This window comes from Triplophysa dalaica, chromosome 24 (assembly GCF_015846415.1).
Source record: "Triplophysa dalaica isolate WHDGS20190420 chromosome 24, ASM1584641v1, whole genome shotgun sequence".
In the NCBI taxonomy this organism is placed as follows: Eukaryota; Metazoa; Chordata; class Actinopteri; order Cypriniformes; family Nemacheilidae; genus Triplophysa; species Triplophysa dalaica.
Genome location: NC_079565.1, coordinates 16,408,577 through 16,429,960, shown reverse-complemented (window position 1 = coordinate 16,429,960; position 21,384 = coordinate 16,408,577). Strand labels below are relative to the sequence as shown.

Here is a 21,384-nt window from a genome sequence, read left to right as displayed (position 1 = left end):
TCCTCCTGGGAACACGTCTGTGCTGCCAAAACCTCATCCAACTCCTTTCTCTTTGCCCTCTTCATCACTTCTATCTGGGTCTTCACCTCCCCCATCCCATCTAGTTCATGGTCTGTGTGGGCTGTAAATGAGTTGGTGGAGATGGTGTCTTGCTCTTTTGGCTGTCAGATACATGCTTATGTGAGGTGTTAAAACCCTTCCGTCATTCTGAGCAGGTGCACTCATGACTGGATTCCCCGTCCAATAACCTCACACATATTTAGACAAAATTCTGTCCGTTTTCCTAAACCTTCATCTATAAATGAACATGGACACATTTGGACTCAAGTCATTTAAAGAATGAAATATTTTTTAAAGTGACCGTGAAAAGGAATCCAAACCTGATATGCATTCAACGTAGCCATTGATATAGCAGCTTGTTTGACTCATTCATCTTCTATTGAATCAATCTTGTTAAATGTTGCTTTGGAGAAAAGCAGTGAGGTGTTGTGTTGCATTGCATCAGTACATGATTTCATTTTGTGATCAGCTGAAACCAACGAATCATGAACATCAATCAACACGAACACAAAGGCAAGGACCCATCTCTGTTCTCCTGAGGCGAACAAGTGTCCTGTTTTCGAGCATCCTCTACTCAACGCTTGTTGGCAGGGTCTCAAGCGCCGCTCCCAAACCCTCAGATTCTTGAGCCGTCTCTTCCCATACCCTCTGTTTCTCCTCCAGTCATTAAAGGTAGTTTTGTGTGCACAGCCGGATATTGCGGGGCATTAATTTCACTCTTGAGTATGTAAATAAGGCAAAGTGTGGGAGCGGATAGTTGTAACTCACTTCGCCCGAGAAAGCTTTATCACCCTCGCTCGCTCGCTCGCTCTTAACAGACATGCGTGAGAATCTCAGCCCCAGGCACAATGCCGTCTCTCACAATGGCACCCTATGAGCATCCCCATTGGCTTCCGGAGGGCCTCAATCTCTCTCTCTCCCCCTTCTCAAAATGGCCCACTGGGGGAACACAGAGGCGCGTTGTGTTTACCTCCGGCCGCGGCCAGCAGAACACAAAACAATCCGTTCACTGCCTGTTTGTGAGCCCTGCTTTTGAAAAAAGATAGATGAGAAAACAATGACAAGCCCCTCCTGAATGTTGCACTAACAGTTTCCCAGCTCAGCGAGCCTGTGAACAAGCACAGAGCCTTTAAACGCCTCCATTATTTCACAGCACTTGGCATAGCGCAAGAACTGCTTGTGTTTCAATGGCCAACTCCACACAGAACCCTTTTGTGGGAAATTTGGCTAAGCGCACATGCACTTCACTTCATTAACATTGTCATTCATGTACTCATTTTTGGATGTTTTCTTTTCTGTCGTACATCCGTCTTTATTTCTGGCAGCACAACACACTGACAAATGAAGTCATTAGTTTTTAATAAATGTTTGAAATACATACTTCCCAGTTAACGTGCAAAGAATGGGGATGTGCTTTAGTGGTTATGTCATCCCAAACCCTCACGGTCAAGTGCTTCTAGTTTAACTCGCTTTACAGGATTAGTTGTGTGTGTGTGAGCGCACATTCAAGTGAAGGAGAGAACCCCTATTATTGAACCTCCATTAGTCACGGACCACAAACAAAATGTTGTTTTTTACCCAAGACCCTAATGTGCATTCTTCTTTCTGTTATTTAAAGCAAAATCATTGTTTTTGGATTCTCGAATATTTAAAAACAGAAACAGCAGAATAAAGTTTACATATAAAATTCTTGTAGAGGCTGTAAGAAGTGAGCCGTTGTGTGACCATTGACTATCTTCAAATCTATTTTTTCTGAATTTATAATTCATCTCTACCTTTCTAAAAACAACCGCACAGTCTGGTGTGTATTTGTGTATTTGTTCATTTCCAGTCATTTGGTCATCCAGTCATCCAGTCACCCTTCTCTCTGGCGGTCTGTGTGTGAAAGCGGTGTATGGTGTGGTGGGGGTTGGGTGGGGGATTTAATGAGCTCCTCCGGGGTTCAAGCTGAGATGATCAAATGCTGCTCTGCTCTTCATTGCAGTCACATAACAGATGTGGCACCTTTAATGATAGCCCTGGACACAGCGCTTGATTTATGAGATGAGAGGATGCCACCACAGGCATACATCCTACTCTAATATCTCATCAATACTGGAGTATGGAGCAGACATAATCTGTGATTGTTACTTGTATCACTTACTGTAAATGTGTCACTTATAACACATATAGTTGATTAAGATGTGCTCGAATGAGAAACGAACTCGCCAGTTAGTGTAAGTGTAGAAATGAAAATGAGCATTTTATGCAATAATAACTTGCCATGTACGTATATAAAGTGTAGACATTTTCTAAGAATGACATGATTTAATAGAGAGTTGGAGAGGCAGAGAACACAAACTCTACATTGTCATACAGGCTTGATCATCGAGCTATTCTTTTCAAATCCATTTTAGGGGGCCAGGGCCGGGCAAGCCTTTACGGGGCCCTAAGCAGAAATTTATTGGTGGTCCTCCTCAGCCACGATACAGTCAACTATTATCAATGTTTGATTTTTGCACGCACACTTTTAACCTAACACACCCAATTCTATTAGTTGTAGATGTGTTTGGGATGCAGGAATGTCATAAAAACACTTGCATCACGTGTATTGTGATTCTCAAAACATTTTATTACATCCAATTTTAGGTGAACTGCCCCTTTAAATCTTGAGCACAGACCATACAACGGTTGTGGATTTTATTGTTTAATGTATTTTAATACATTTTTATTTAATTTTAACCACAACCTATAAACCCTCTTTTAAAGTCACACAGCCCTTTAGGATGACTTAATCTTTTTTATTAATGTATTTAGTGTAATTTTGACATACAACACAGAAAAATCTAATCTATTTAAAGCTGCAATCTGAATCTTTTGCCTGTCTGTTTAAAACATTAATTTAAAGGGTTAATGTACAATGGAAAAAAAGGGTAGAATTTACTTAAATAAGCTAGTAAAAAATGTTCCTTTAGAAATATATATAAATATTATTATGTCAACATATTAAAAGCTTAACTTGATAAAATGTTATCTCTGTCATTTGCATAAAAATATAACTTTATTCTAAAACCTATTAACATTTGACTAGAAAATAGTTAAAAATTGAGTTGAAGAACTGTCCACTTTTCTGCAAACATAACTGATTGACAGCCATTTTTCGTTGACATTATTGTAGTCTTTAGTTTTCAACAGTTATTTGGCACTTCAGTCAGTGCTTTTAGCTTCTTTATTAAAGTCTTCTACCCTTAGACTGGTCCTTATTTTTACTAATAAAATTATTATCTACTCTTTAGTCAAACTATTCTTGAGAAGTTTAATACATATGTGCCCAGGTAGGGTAAGTAAGGGGTAATGTACATCCATCCGTTACAAAATACTTGCTATATTATTCAATTATTGTATACAAAATATAGATTTTAAATCTATCAGGAGCCATTTGTGGGTAAACGACGTGAAGCTCAGTTTTTTGTGTCCCTGTGGTTTAATAACATTTAAAAGGATTAAAATTTCAAGATAAATTCCCAAATGACTTGCAAACATTCTCTTTTCTAAGGACCAGGACCGAAATTCTGGTTTTAATTCATTTTTAGAGAAAATCTGGGGAATGATTGCAGAAATGTAAATGGGGTGTTACTGTAAAAACTTAAAACCAAATAATTAATCTTGTTTAAAAAAAGGTGAATTCTCAATAAAACACCATATGAGTTTAATATAATCTTACATTAGCCCCCTTTAAAAGTAGATCAAAGTAAATGGAACACCATTGTTCTGAATATGATGATAATTTGGGGAATCATGTGAGTCAAGTCAAAATCATGAAATGTCAAAGGGGTGTAACCACCATTCAAAAAGCAATTTACTTAATATTATGCAGGAAGACGTGACAGGAAATACAATGTCAGAACAGAACCTATGGTGACACTAACTGCTGCATGCAAATGTTAGTATCTCTCTTTAAAATGTGAGATCATTTGACATTTTTAATGGATGGTCAGGTTTGCTTTGGTATGCATGTTAAATGGCATGACCTCAGGAATACATTCATATTTCATTGTTATAAAACTGAGTATAAACTTTTAATTTGAAATATTCCCATCAAGGCCATATGTGTTTACACAGGTGTCCATTTACGTACATCAAATTAGATTTTAAATAGAAATGTCAAATAGTGTCACTGGTTACACCATTGGACCTTTCTGTTAGGGGCAATTTAGTCAAACATCCCTTATTAGAGATGTCATACCATATATAAACTAAGTATTGTAAGTGTTATATTTTTTTAGTAAGTGCTGCTTTATCCATGAGATCATGTTGTGCAGATAAGTTGAAATATTTATCTTTAATACATGTTTCTCTTCCATTCCCTTAAAATTTTAAGCAATATATAATATCATATAATATAATGTAATATATACATACATGATTTAATAATGTAGCAGAATGAAGTGGGTTTTATCAATTCAGTGACAAAAGAAACATTAAAATTCTATACATTTGTAAAGTACAATTCATTACATTTTTGATGTATGATACAAGACCACATGCATGCACCGGATGCTCTCACGGATGGACGTTGGAGATGCGCAGAAGTCAATATATCGTAAAATAAAGTTTTTTTTTTTTTTTTTAAAGTCATGATGATTTATTGTTATCAGAAGTTTTTTCAGCATTGAAAAAAATGAAAGCACTCTATCTGAACTTGTTGATAAAGACCTTTGGCTTTAGAAGCAACATGGTCAAGTGATTTAACTGGTTTGTTTCAAGTGGCGTAATCGGCATTTTTCATTAAAATATAATTATATATTAAATGAATATTTAGTAGGCTATATAATATATTAATACTTGAATAGTAGATTCATATGATTGGGGCTTTCTTCAGCATAAAATTAAAATTTATTTTATTATATTTTATTTATTTTCACATATCATGGCATTATGCTTTCAATTAAATTTATTAAAGTTTACTCGCTTACTTATTGTGAAATGATTTGGGTTCTATGTGATTTCTGCTGCTAACTCGTTTATAAGAAACAAGACATCTGAATAATAATAATCTGGGATGCACTTCCCGAAACCTTTTTATGATTACGTCGTTCTTAAATAATCCCTTAATATGTACCTTATTGTTAACATGTGTTTCCTGAAACATTCTTAGTTAAGTAAAGCTTCTGTAAGTCATGTGTTCAGAAGGTTGGTCTGGAGTGCTCTTAGCTACACCTTATCACTGTTTAGAGTTCACAGTGAAAAAAAAACTTCTTTACGTCGCAGTTTATACAAATAAAATTTGAAAATTAAATACACCAGTGTTTTCATGCAAATAATATAATCGTCACAATGATGGTTGTTAGCTTTTAATCTTAAGGTGCATCAGCTGGCATACTAAAGAGTTTAGAGTAGCCTATTGTAACAAGTTGAAGGAATGGAAAGAAGGAGGAGGGAACCGGCGAACGTTCAACAACTTTTAATAAAATAAACAAACCACAAAACGAAAGTAAAGGGCCGACAGCTCCGTCACGGTCGACTGCCGGCCACAAAAAACATAATAAAACATAACATAAAATCCAGCCTGGGGCTCGTTTCAGAAAGTATATCAACCCTGAAATGAGGGAAACTCAGGGTTTTGTTTTTCAGAATGTGAGGTATGTCACTTTCACATGAGAAAGCAGAGTAACTCAAGCCCGTTTCTAAAGGAGAGGTCACTTCTACTGAGAGTCAGTAACCATAGCAACTTACTCTGTGAACCTAACCTGGTCAGGAGCAGCTTTTCATTGGTGAACCCAGAGTTTCTTTCCATCTCTTCCCCTTTTCAAGCGCAATTGGTGTAACTCATTCATTCAGTCTTTAACTCATTCGCCGCAAAAGCTTTTTAACATTTTCACCAAATTTTAATGGCTCACAGTAAAGTTCCTGTAAAGAATATATGGACAAACAATATGTCAAATGAAAGAACAGAGTCTCAGCTTTCAAACAAAAGAAACCCTATTCTTCTATCTTCATTTGTTCATGTTTTATCACTCAGTAGATGTGGGTAGGTTTATTCAAAAATGCATCATTTTGATTAAACAGCTGAGAAAATGTAATGTTTTTTTTATCAAAGATTCTGGCCAGATTACACTCAGAACAATCATTAAAAACTGATTAAACATATACGTTCTAGGTTCTGGGATTATCTACTTTTTCCCAAAGGTGTGTAATAACGGCACCTGCTGTAAAACAGTACAAACACTGATTGCCATAATAACTCGTCTTTGGCGGGGAACCGTTTTTTTTTAAATGACGAGATAACTCGTCAATGGTGCTGAAAGAGTTAATTCAGTCTTTCATGACACACATGTTGATCACACAGAGACCATCTCAGTGACTTATACGTCATATGTGATTTTATAGAGGATCCTGTATGTGAAGAGGCTGTATTCATTCATAGAGATGTACTTTGAGTTCAGGAATTTAGGACCCGAGTGAAATTTTGTTATTTCCCTGTGCAGTTATTAAAACTGTGCCATTTTTCTTTACAGTGAATTAGATATATCAAAATATATATCATCCATCCTTGTATTAATAACATCAGCCAGCGTACGTGTATTACATCATCAATTTTCTATGAACGATGAAAAATGACTTAATAAATTGCATGAATGAATAAATACAGACATACGTGCAGAAATGAAGCGATTAAGGTAATAAACAATTCATTTTGACCTGCAGCTATCCCAACTCAAATCTGCTCAGAGATTCACAGGGTTCAACTCGGTGATCAGTTTAACATTACATGAGAGTCAGACGCCCTACAGGTGTCCTATACAACATGACATCTTATCAGCAAAACTAGAGTACCGATGAGGAGTGAGAACATAAGATAATTTTATTATTTCTGTTATTTCATTCATTTAATGATGAATTTATTGGTACATTTATCTATTTATGAATTTACACTTAAGTCATGTTCGGCACATCAGTAAATCCACTGATGGAAGAGCGGAAAATGTGCGTCGCTCTCAAGCGCTTTCTGCCGCCATTTTGCTTTTATTGGTGCCGTTGCCATGGTGAATTGTAAAATCTGAGCTCCATTGATCATGGCTTGTCATAGTTGTGGTGCAAGCGCTTAACTCAAGATAAATCTGCCCAGAGTTGATAGAACTAACTGAAATACGCTGTTCTGAAAGAGAAAAACTCTCTGTGTTAATCTACTCAGAGTTCACCCTTTAAGTCAGTGCTGGGTGAACCTCCTCATTGAGACGAGCCCCAGGTCCTCTCTCCTCGTACACTCCTGTCGCTCGTCCGTTTATGCTTCCGATCTCCTCCGTGAGAGATGCGAGACCGGTCGTTCCCTCATGGCTCTCATCCCGCCTTGCTCGTTAAACTTTTATTTAAAAGAATGATTGCTGTTGGAAGTTTAGTCAAACTGAACGGTCATGAACATGCCGGACATGAAGCAAGAAAATAATTAGTAATAGAACAACATTAATAGACAGACTAACATACATACCACAGCGAACGCTGCAGCTCACGCTATTCACGCCCATCCCTTAACCAGCAGCATAACATGTGGACATCTCTCCACCTTATATACTACCAAGTTGATTAAAGTGAGTGAAATCACCTGGCCACCCGGCACAACTGATTCAGTCTGCTACTCAAGTATAATTGTTAGTTGGTGGAATAAACAGCAAGGGGCTTTCCGTGGCCCTCCTTATGAGCCACATATCAAGAACCTTTAAATGAACATGCTACATTCAATTATTTCTAAAGTTTTATAAAGAATGCAGCTACCTCACATAACGCAGTGAAGAGTGAAGAATTGATTGGTAAACCTGGTAACGTGGGACGTAATAAAGTGACCTCCTAAGGTGTAGATGGGGAAACACACCTAGAAACGGTTTAACTGGAGTTCAGGTGTACCTGATAGAGGTAGTGTTGGTAGCGTTGTGATTGTGATTGTGTATTCCATTAGAGATTACTGCCACTGCAACCCATCGTCATTTGGACTACTATTGGAATTAAAAAAAAAAAAAAAATTGTGATTGCGCTAATCTTTATGTTTTTCTTTATAGTGTACATATTTTTAAGAAATAGTTATGGTTAGATTTATAGGTAGGAGTGGGATTTGCGACTATAAAATATATTTTTATTCTTATGTTGTTACTGAAATGGTCATTTTCCTGCTGTGGTATAAGCTAATGTGAGTGTTCTTCACTCAATAGGAGTTAGTCATTGTAACTCCTGTCATATGGGTATGAACTTCATTATTCTGCTGTTATTTACTAATATTCTGTAACAACTTTCATCAATAAATCATTAAAAAACATCATATAATGCTTAACAGATCATTAGTTACTATATATTCAAATAGCTAGAAATTTAAGATAACATATTTGTTAATATTTACATTTATAAACATTCACAAAAATGAAGAATAGTCAACTTTAGATTGGGTACTGCAATTTTTTTAATTATTATTAATAATGTATAAAATTATAAATAAATTATTTTTTAAGATGTTTAAATAGGATAAATTCAGGTCATTTGGGACACATATTTTCAAAAAGAGGCCTACTCATAAAGTAACTAATGATTAGTAAATGTTTATAAACATTTACAATTGATTAATAGTTTCCACTTTATATTGAGTACTGAAAAAACATGAGCAAATAATTACTAAAATATGTGATTATGAATGAATGAATAATATGTTAAATGAGAAGTTTGTGAAGTACCTACCAAGCCAGTGTTTAACAACAAACTTTCAATGTGTATTTTCTGTTCAAACTTTTGTGGATTTGTGCATGATCATATGAATTGAAACTTTAATGACATATGTAAACATCAACTAATGATCTGTTGTAGGAGCCACACATTGGGTTTGACTTTTATTTCTTCTTCTTGTACTGTTGTGTACGTGCACATGCATCGTGACGTCATTACTGTGGGTGGCACCGGGGGGTGTGGTGTCTACATTAGTGTGTGTGTGTGTTCACCTGTGAGGTTATGGATCATGGCTGCAGGGTGAGCATTGGGAGAAACTTTCTATTGACCGTCACCATCGCCAACATCATCACCATCATATGCACTGTCTGAGGTATCTTTGCACGGTTTTCATGAGTACATCAATCAACGTAAGTGCTTATGTTTTCTAAGCTTGTGAAAGAGAGTAATAAAGACATCCCATCATGTGCAATGGTTCAGCGTGACGCGTCTTCAATTGTTAATCCTCATGTTTCAGCCTGCTGCGGCGTTTGGTTTAGTATTTATGTAAAATACGCCGCAATAATCTGCATTATACACTGTATCTTTATCATTTATAAACAATGTCAAAATCATTAATCCTTTGCATGATCATATGAATTGAAAGTTAAATGACATTAGTAAGCATTTCAATTTAAATGAAATAATGATCTGTTATTCCTTAGACAATGCAAAAACAAAATTAGTAAACATTAACAAGGACAGTATCTCAAATTCCAGCTATGTGAACATAATTAACTAATGATCTGTTAATCATCATATAATGTTTGTTAATGATTTATTAATGAAAGTTCTCATAAAGTGTTACCATACTTTACTCTGAAGCATTGTATTAAGATTATTTTATTGTTTCTGTAGAAAAAAAATCTCAATTTGTAAATGATCAGGACTCGTGGACTGTGAAGCTATTATATTTGATGGGTTAATGAGTAAAATCTTGTCAAAGTTTGATTGTGCACTCTCTAAGTGACGTTATAGTAGGATTATTAAAAGTAAGTAGGATTATTTTTCTAAGTGAAATAAAATTGGTTATGGCTTACTGATCCTGTGGGTGGAGCTTGCAGCATGGTTACGTCATCATCTGTGTACAGGAGCGTAAACCACTTAAAAAGTGGGGGGGGGCAGCTGTAAGGGCCTAACAATATATAAAGATAATGACGGCCAAACGATATATAAACATAATGACGGCCTAATGATATATAAACATAATGACGGCCAAACGATATATAAAGATAACGACGGCCTAACGATATATAAACATAATGACGGTCAAACGATATATAAACATAATGACGGCCTAACGATATATAAACATAATGACGGCCTAACAATATATAAACATAATGACGGCCAAACGATATATAAAGATAACGACGGCCTAACGATATATAAACATAATGACGGTCAAACGATATATAAACATAACGACGGCCTAACAATATATAAACATAATGACGGCCTAACAATATATAAACATAATGACGGCCTAACAATATAAACATAATGACGGCCTAACGATATATAAACATAATGACGGCCTAACGATATATAAACATAATGACGGCCTAACGATATATAAACATAATGACGGCCTAACGATATATAAACATAATGACGGTCAAACGATATATAAACATAACGACGGCCTAACAATATATAAACATAATGACGGCCTAACAATATATAAACATAATGACGGCCTAACAATATAAACATAATGACGGCCTAACGATATATAAACATAATGACGGCCTAACGATATATAAACATAATGACGGCCAAACAATATATAAACATAATGACGGCCTAACGATATATAAACATAATGACGGCCTAACGATATATAAACATAATGACGGCCTAACGATATATAAACATAATGACGGCCTAACGATATATAAACATAATGACGGCCTAACGATATATAAACATAATGACGGCCAAACGATATATAAACATAATGACGGTCAAACGATATATAAACATAACGACGGCCTAACAATATATAAACATAATGACGGCCTAACAATATATAAACATAATGACGGCCTAACAATATAAACATAATGACGGCCTAACGATATATAAACATAATGACGGCCTAACGATATATAAACATAATGACGGCCAAACAATATATAAACATAATGACGGCCTAACGATATATAAACATAATGACGGCCTAACAATATATAAACATAATGACGGCCTAACGATATATAAACATAATGACGGCCTAACGATATATAAACATAATGACGGCCTAACGATATATAAACATAATGACGGCCAAACGATATATAAACATAATGACGGCCTAACGATATATAAACATAATGACGGCTAAACGATATATAAACATAATGACGGCCTAACGATATATAAACATAATGACGGCCTTACGATATATAAACATAATGACGGCCTAACGATATATAAACATAATGACGGCCTAACGATATATAAACATAATGACGGCCTAACGATATATAAACATAATGACGGCCTAAAGATATATAAACATAATGACGGCCTTACGATATATAAACATAATGACGGTCAAACAATATATAAACATAATGACGGCCTTACGATATATAAACATAATGACGGCCTAATAATATATAAACATAATGACGGCCTAACAATATATAAACATAATGACGGCCTAACGATATATAAACGTAATGACGGCCTAACAATATATAAACATAATGAGGGCCTTACGATATATAAACATAATGACGGCCTAATAATATATAAACATAATGACGGCCTAACAATATATAAACATAATGACGGCCTAACGATATATAAACATAATGACGGCCTAACAATATATAAACATAATGAGGGCCTAACGATATATAAACATAATGACGGCCTAACAATATATAAAACATAATGACGGCCTAACGATATATAAACATAATTTACAAAGTAAGTACATGTTCCTACAATAAATTCTATATAGAGTTACAATTGAAACACACTGTCTTAACCATATTTTAATTGATTTTATCTAACAATTCGAACATTATATCTATGTATATATTCATTCTAAATGGATTCTATTAGGCTTGTTCGAGTTGACCTATATTATCCTTCCATCAGCTGGCGAGATCTGCAGGCGGGGGAGGAGTAAAAAAGCGGCCACTAGGTCTGACACTTCTTGCTTCCCGTAGTTTATTCAGACCCAGTAGCGTTGTTAACCACCACACAAACCACACAAATGTGTAGGGCCCGCAAGCTTGGGGGCCCCCTAGGGGCTACAAGCGGTTAAATCATGTGACGCTTGATTAAGACACTCAGATATACGCATTGAAGTGCACGTATCAAAGTGTTGCTCAAAAACGAAAGAGAGCAAAAGAAAATAGATCTAATACTAATTTTACAAATATAGGAAAACAATGCTAAGAAAAGAAGAATATTGCACCTTTAGTTTCTTACACTCTAGCTAAAAGCATTCTGTATTATTCTGAATAAAACAAAGGGAACTTTTTCATCCCAAAACCAAGAAGGCTATTCTTATAAAAGTCGGCGATCAAAGTTGGACACATTTCCTAACCAGAATGCATTGCTCTTGTCAGGCGGCAACATTTTTGCTGTGCTGCATGAAGTTGAGCAAGCCTATTGTCTTTTGACGCGTCACATGATTGCATCGTTCACATCATATCAAATCATAACGTGTAAATTTGATTGGGTGACGTGTCATCATTGGACATAAAGGGCAAAAAAGGACATAATCGTTCCCTGCTTTTTCTGCCGCACTTTACCCCCAAAGCACCAAAAGATTTCAAAGAAGTGGAACTAAGAAATTGAGAAATGTCACGAGAGCACTAGATTTGATACTTGGCAGATCTGAGAAAGAGAGAGAGAATAAATCAAGTTAGGGTTGGCGAGGAATTAAGGGATCGTTCTGTGTGTATTTGTGTGTGTTTGTGTGTATCCATTGAGCCGCAATGATCTGTGCACTCATTACAGATCTGAAATCCATGCAAACACACAACACTCTTATCACCTGCTCATTAAAGTGTCCATGCACACAGACAGAGCACATGAGTCTGTCATTTGTTTGCATTTATCTCACACTGCCCCCAAAACTCTCATTTAATGTACTATTGACGTTCTCGCTTATTCAGATATCAAATATTGATGTAATTTCTGTCCCTTAAATACAGAGAGCATAATGTTGTTGGTTTAAAAAGCCATTCATTAAAAAAAGTCTTGACTTTGATTTAATTACTTTGACACTTCTAAGAAGCTTCTGTTACACACAAAACATTATTTATGATTCAAACTGTATTAGATTTACTGTAAAAGGCAGTCAACATAATGTCCTGAATTTTTGTAAAGGATGAAGGACATTTGACTGAAGCCCCCAGCTTGACACGGACCCTCTATTAGACTGCATTGTGTGCATTAATATGATTCAGCCTCTAAAGCAAATACTTGATTGTTGTTTTTACCTGCCGGGAACATGTGTGTCCTAGTCTGTGTATCCTCCAGCACACATCTGACCTCTGTCTAGACATTTCTTCATTGTTGCCCTGAGTCCTGGACACAGTTGTGCCTGTTAATGTGCATGGCATATGTGGTTTATGATGACACAAATTTGTTTAATTGCGTGTGTATTACAATATAGACATGGTTTACAGGGACATGTCCTGTCTCCTCATAGACTAGGATGACCAGATTGTGTTAATGAAAACCGGGGACATTTCCTAGGTAAATGGTCAAAATGTATGTGAGACAAACTGTTTTGAATGTCTGTTATTGTGTTGTTGTACTATTGCAATTAACTACAGTAGTATTATATTGTTAGCAGATTAAACTGACCATAACTGGTTTTAATAAAGTTTACCAAAACTCTATGGAAAAATAGTCCACTATGCAAACCGGGAATACTAAACATTGCAAATGATAAAAACAGTATTGCATGCATTAACACAAAATTATATTATGCTGGTCACTTTATCAAACTAAATAGTGTTAATCTAAAGTATTTATCTTTAACAGTGTGGTTAGAAAGTTAAGAAACTGAAAGTCTCAGTATAAAAACTCTTACGCATATGTAAAGTCCCAATAAAACCAAGCAAGATACATTTTTTGGTAACACTTTAGTATAGGGACCAATTCTCACTCTAAACAAGTTTCTTATTAGATGCCTATTTTTAGCATATTGGCTGTTTATTAGTACTTATACTTCCCTTATCCTACCTAATACCTAAATTTAACAACTACCTTAATAACTATTAATAAGCAACAAATTAGTAGTTTACTGAGGCAAAAGTCATAGTTAATGGTTTATTAACAAAAACATTTTTTGTATGTGTGGGGCACTGCAGTTACCATTAAGGTCCAGTGTATGAAATTTAGCAGCATCTAGTGGTGAGGTTGCGAATTGCCACCAACATCTCCCTGCACCCCTCCCCTTTCCTTTTCCATGCACTGTGGTGGCTGATACAGGACAAAGATCTTGTCACATTTTTGCTTCTTTGCCGATAGGGGTAACGTATTTACGAAATTCACTCTGTAGAGCAGTTTGTACATTTAGGGCTACTGTAGAAGCAAAAAGTAAATTCCATGTAAGGGGACCCGCGGTGTATGCAGTAGCGTTGTTAACCACCATGCAAACCATGCAACTGCTTAGGGCCCTGCATCCTTGGGGGCCCTTTAGTGGCTATAAGCACTAAAATCATTTGACGCTTGATTAAGACACTCAGATATACGCAATGAAGAGCACGTATCAAAGCGCTGTTCAAAAACGAAAGAAAGCAAAAGAAAGAAATCTAATACTCATTTTACAAATATAGCGAAACAATGACACCTTTTACTTTCTTATACTGAAGCTAAAAGCATTCAGTATTATTCTGAATAAAAAAAGGACACTTTTTCATCCCAAAGCCAAGAAGGTTTATTCTTATAACAAACTGTAGAGAATTGTGTGCTGTTATGTGGTTCAACGTACAATAAATTCAGGTTATATTTGTATGTATATATACTGAACGTCTGATTAATTCCATGTACTCAATACTGCTGTGAAATTCAAACAGAAATGTTAGGCATTGTGTGGGGAACCTCAGGTCTTGACTTTGCTTAGGGCCCCAAAACTGTGTGTATGCAGATAGAAATAGCTCATTCTAAGATAATAAAAACATAAGGGTTAATTATGTAAGGTCTTAATATTTGCAGTATTCAGCATAATAATATATGGTTTATATCATTTTAAGCGTTCTTAGACATTTGTTTTATGGCACATGAGCAGTTACTTCTCAACGTATGTTGATTTAGCCAAGAACCGGTCACTTTCTTTATGAATGTCAGAAGGAGAGGGATCCATGCACAGATACATTCACAGTACGATCACACTCTTCTGCACACAGCTATGAGGTGCTATATCCTGTAAATTCACTTAACCTCAAACCCTGCGATAATGCTTTCTTTCCATATGTGTGCTATTTTCCCCAACCGTTAACTAAAGAAACTAAACTGAGCGGAAATATTTTGTCACTGGTGTTATGATTGAGCTTAGGCTGATATTAAGAACTCTGGTATTCTGGTGGAACAGTTCTTTGGTATGTGAAGAGCTGAAGAGAAGATGAGTTCTCTCTTTGTCTTGTTTGTTTCAAGCAAGGTCATAAGGTTGTAATCGCTGTCAGAGAGAGAGAGAGAGAGAGAGAGAGAGAGATACAGAGAAAGAAGGAACATCGGAGAGAGAAACTTCACTCTGGGAAGGTAGCATAACATTAGGATAATCACCATCAATTGTGCCACACAGTGGGCTGCCATAGCTGAAAGAGAGCGGATAGGGAAGAGGAGAATGGGTCCTCGTCCCCCTCGGAGTCCATCCGCTGCTCTCCCACGGTAGGCATATTCATGACATCAGCGGGCTGAATGAAGCTGGCATTCTCCTGCATCCCTCTCCATGCCAGACTGAAGCCAAAGCTTTGCTGAGGGGTGCTTGCAGGGAAAGGGGAGGGGGATCAAGACAAAAGCCCTCAGATGGGTAGACAAGTAGCCGTGGAACTTCACATGGTCTCTGCCAAGTATGATAGAATGAAAGGAGTGAATTCTGCATTACCTTTCACTGGCCTCTCTTGGCATGAAACTGGCAGTTAACATCAAACACAAACTGCATTCCACCTATAACAGCGCAGACGGGATCTGCTGTTGTCTTTCCACATGTCAAATTGTTCTGAACATCATCTTTTGATGACCATTATGATTGCATGATTACTCTGGTTACTCAAATAAAGGACATCATTGCCCTATTTTAAGAAATATATTTCTTAATAAAGATAGTTTTGATATATTTGTGTGCATTGTTCATGTTAGTCATAGTTTTCTTTTACCGAGTTGCCCGACAGGGCTGAGAAGCGTAATCTTCCCTTATTACATTTAGAGGGAAAAGGTTTGTCAGTGTTGTCCTTTAAGTCTATGTGCTATATGGATGCCAGTGCTATATGCTCTGTAAAGTGGCTGTACCACCACACCTCCTCCAAAACACATGAACGCCCACAAACCTGAAACTTTTGAATCACTTCTAATAATATCAAGTCTCATTCACCAGTGAGATGACGTTACAGCACAAAGTAAATAACATTACAACAGTAGTGGAAACAGCTAACGTAAACACCAGCTTTAAAAGAGTATTAGATGCAGCGTAGCTTCTGTTAGACGCTGGGTTATGATGTCGTTGAGCTAATTCATAAAGGTCCACAAAACAATTAACACAGATTATAATCATTCCTGTCAACACTCTCGTTTTGATCAGGATTTTCCCATCTTTTTACACCCATCTCCTCTAAAAATCTCTTACACAATCGTGAACAGATCGAGCGGGAAAGCAGCCCCTGATGTTTGACAGGACGGGAATGCAATGGAGAATGGAACTCTGCTTTCACCTCTTCGTCGATTATCCATTTTTAGTCGTGGCAATTTTTAAGATGGCCTTTTCTTTTTGTTCGTCCTTTGCAAGTGCCACTTACAAACTAGCATACACTTAACAAGAGGAAAGTTAGTTTCCATCTGTTTACCTGCCATTCTCCCGCTGTGTCTGCACATATATGGGTGCGCTGATGACGTATGGTGTCTGTGTGAACACAGTGTGCAGTGGGATGTAAAATACATTGACTGAATTTGTACACATGACCAGTCATTGCGTACGGACTGAATGTAGCGATTAGGAACACCTACATCTATCACAGACAATATATAATTTTAAAAATATAATTCGACCATTTATTGCTATCAGGGTGTAAACAGATTTCCATCCAGCATGAAAAAATATGTTTCTTTAAATCTTTCATTTGGGTTCAGAGAAAATAATTGTCTTTCAAAGTGTCTTCTAACAAAGTCCCATTTAATTGACTTTTATATTGTTTAAATAAATAAGGAATGATAAAATTAGGGTGAAGTGAATCAATTTTGAAATCAATTATAATTTCTATGACCTTATTTCTATAACAGTACTAGAGCATTGGAGGCCAATGTTGCTCATATAGAGTTTAGTTTGTGTTAAGAGTGATGCATCTGATGCGCTGTTGAAGAGATTAGCTGTTATGTCTTAAGAGACTAGATGAAATTTTACTTTTGTATCATCTTAAAAACAGTTCATCTAGAACTATACAGTAAAATGAGTGTGGATAGCTCATACAATGTTATTAAAAAAATGTCTGTGTTTGTTCATTGTAATATATCTCCATAAAAGGGAAGGAAGGAGGCGGGAACCGGCAAACATTTAAACATTCAATAACAGAAATAATAAAAGACGGCGGCCCCTCACGGACTACCGTCGGCGAACAAAACATAAATACAAAACACAAGACCATAAATATAAACTTAACGTATGTTCGGGCCCGGTCCTCTCTCCTCGACGGTCCGGTCGCTCGTTCCTTTTATATGCTCCCTATCTCCTACGTGATTCGAGCCCGGTGTGCGCACAGCTGGCGCTCATTCACAATTACTCACCGGACTCGAACCACGGTCTCGCCCCGCCTACTCTACTACATTCATATTGAAATCTCTGTCTGAGCTAACCTGAGCACAGTCCTACAGAGATAAAAGTCCTAAAAAAGTCAAGGATATGAGTTGTACATTTGGCAATATTTAATTACATTAGATATCCTTTGATGAACAAATTCACATTTTGGAGTATTTTCAAATGATATTTGTGTCCGAGCTCACTTAAACACAGTGGTGGATGAATCTCTTCTTATTGAACTTGTTAGATGCACTGCAAAAAATGACTTTCTAACTTAGTCTTTTTTTCTTGTTTTCCAGTTAAAATGTCTACAAATTCTTAAATCAAGATACATTTTCTCGATGAGTAAAATGACCTAAGAAAATAAGTCTTGTTTTTGGAGAAATATATGAAATTTCATTGAATTAGTGCTTTAAACAAGCAAAAAAATCTGCCAATGGGGAAAGAAAAATGATCTTGAATTAAGGTTGACCTTTTTCTTAGTCGCTCAATTCAAGATTATTTTTCTAACTCCTCCTTGAAGGCATAGTTCTCTCTGGATGTTCCAAATCTGTATACATTACTGTGTTTGGTTGAACACAGAGAAAGATATTTGGATGAAAGCTTGTAACCAAACCCTTCTTGGACCCCATTGACTACCATAGTTGGCAAATTTACGGAGCGTCTGGTTTGGCGATGTGAGAGAGAGAGAGCAGCAGAGACAAGGACCTCCAGACCACAGTCCTTCTGAATATATTTAAGCGTCTTATTTTTTAAACGAAAAATTTGATGTAGCCTAGATGACAGATTTTCTTTTGGACGTAAAATGACAAAACCTCAAAATCTCCATCTGTGTTTCTTGAAGCAGTAGAGGATATTCTATCCGCTGGGAATCGTCATTCTGTTCATTAAAACAGAGACATGTGGCCATGCGTCTAACTCGCATGAATCTAATTAAAGGCATGTATACTTACATAGGATCACACATGTTAAACCAAAATCAACAGCACGTTGTCTAAGAGAGGGGTGCTAATGAACCTGAACATGTTTAGCTCTACAGTTACAGCTCTACAACTGCTAGTTTTACACATTTGTCTAAACAATATGATCCTTTTTAAAAATTGATACAGTTGGGGACAAAAATATTAGCCCCTTTGTAAATATGAGCAAAGAATGCTGTGAAAATAAATCTAGATTGTTTCTACTTTAAAAAAAGTGTTTTCCTGAGTTTCCTGATGTTGTAGAGCATACACCTGCAAGTTCCTGAGGTTGCTGCGATGTGAGAGGTGAATTTCAGGTTGGTGGGGGTTATAGTTGAGGATCTGAGCTGAAAGGTAAGGTGGTTTTCAATCAATGATTTAATAGTACATCAATTCTTGGTCGTAAAGCAGCTCATTTGTAATCTAAGTGAAGTGTAGGATTAAATGGGTCATGAAGAAACGGTGGAAACGTGTTTATCATTTATTTCCAATGTCTATATCATAATATATTCTCTTGAAAAGTCTTAAGTCTCACGTGTGTGTTGAATATTTTAGGAAGTTCACCATTCAACATGAATGTTCTTTAATATGTAAATCTATTCAGTGATTGGTCCACGCCAGTGTGTTCTTCTAAAATCCCGTTTGCAGCACAGCAAAGTGTTGTAACTCATCTCTGAGCCTGACACTTCAGATGAAGTCCTACACTTCACTTAAATTACCACTAAGATGCTTTATAACTAACTTTTAAGTGCAGCTTTGAGCCAAGAATTGTTTTACTCTTAAATCAATTGTTAGCAGAGTTCTTGTGAGTAATTCTCAGAAGCTTGATAAATACAGGCCCTGATCTTCCACATATTGTAAAGGGCAAATCTGCATGACCGCAATGTCTTGGAAATGTGTTTCGTGAGGGATTCTTTTCTTTTGGGTCTAATCATTGTGACCAATGTGTATCAAAGAAAAACATTTATTTCATAATGTGATCCCTCCGCTATTGATTCTGTGATGTTTTATATAAAAGAAGGAGAATTAATGTAGATATATTTCCACAACATTCCTTACTCATATTTACTAAGGGGGCTGATAGTTTGGTCCTCAACTGTATACGGAGCTCCACACACACAGGGTAACACAAAACAATGACCGGCAATTGAGCTCAGGAGAACACATGGCTTAAATACACAATGAACATAATAATGGAGAACAGAAACAGGTGTGAACAAACTAACAGCCATAGAAACTAATGAAAGAACACAGGCAAACAGGAACAAAGAAATTAAGCAAAACAGAAGGAAACACAACTGTGACAGTTAGGTTATATTAGCGCATTGTTATTGAAAATATATTATCAGATAAATACAAACACTTTATTACACACCCTCTAGTTTGAGATAACAAAGCTGCAATGTTCAGTTCTGATTAAAATTGACATCCAAAGATTATGAGCCATTCATGATTTTCATTTCTTTAATACCCTCACACTGAGAAATGTTCAATCCATTATTTATTTCCTTTAAGCAAATCATGTTGTGTTATTTACTTGTGTGTATGTGTAAAGACAAATCCAGTCCTTTACCATGTATGTTATTAGCGTGTTTCCTTTTTATTTACTTTTCTCTGCAGTTCTGACAGCATGCCGAAGCACATGGAAGTAAGAGTGCACGAAAGCCACTTGGAGCCCATAGAGACCAGGCCACGTTCCAAATTAGGCACAATATGCCAGAAGTTGGGGAAGAACCTGCTGCTCACATTGACTGTTTTGGGTGAGTTATCGTTACAATAAAAAAGTCTTCTATTTCACATCTTGCAACCCATTTCAAAATCACAGAAGTTTCCCATCTTAAATTTATTTCTAAAAGCATTTGGAACTGCTCTGTCTGTTTTCACTATACATGCTCCAGTAAATCGTACGTGTCTGAGATATAGTAATATATGTAATAAACAAAAGGAACATTGCTATTATAGCATATTTAATATATATATATTGTGTTTTTCAACCATGACACTGGCAACATCTATGCCAATGCCGTCGTGTTTAAGTGGTATTTAACACAAATAAAAATATGTTTGTTCATGGATGTTTGAGTGCTTTCATGTAAATAAAGGAAATACAGAAACTCACCCCTCGCAAAACATAAGACACACATTGTTTGGAAACCATGTGGCACTCTTCCACAGGCAGGAGATGTGTGTATGGACCAGAACACAGAACTTAAAGAGTGTGTCGTGTAGAATTCATCTAGTGAAGAGTTGTTCTAACACTGAAATCATTTTAGAGACATTCATTTTGAGGTAAAACAACTACAAAGTGTTTCTTTAAAATAATACAACAAATATTAAACCAAACATATTTATAATGTCTTATTTCATTCATGAACAAATGGTGCCATGCTGCCTTACTGGCTGAGTCAGAGGTCAAGGGCGGACATTTTGTGTTTAAACCATTGAAGTCCTTAATTCACAACACTTAAGCATTAGTATTAGTCTTTGCTTTTAGCTTCTTTATAAAAGTCTCCTTTTAAGTCAAAGCTAAAAATTATAGTTCACCCCAAAAAGAAAATTCTGTCATTATTTATTCACAGAATTATTATTTTCATATAAACTGATTGGAATGCTAAAGGATACCATTTAAAAAAGGATAAAAACATGTCAAGAAGA

General features: G+C 36.1%; 1 protein-coding gene across 2 annotated transcripts in view; it reads left to right on the top strand.

The window, feature by feature from the left end:
* slc1a2b (solute carrier family 1 member 2b) overlaps positions 1 to 21,384 on the top strand; it is a 34,034-nt gene that overhangs the window by 1,551 nt on the left and 11,099 nt on the right. For both annotated transcript variants that reach the window (XM_056739398.1, XM_056739399.1), the window contains exon 2: positions 20,350 to 20,489. In XM_056739398.1, the coding sequence (XP_056595376.1) occupies positions 20,360 to 20,489 (130 nt within the window). In that variant the 5' untranslated portion in view covers positions 20,350 to 20,359. The remainder of the gene's footprint in view (positions 1 to 20,349; positions 20,490 to 21,384) is intronic.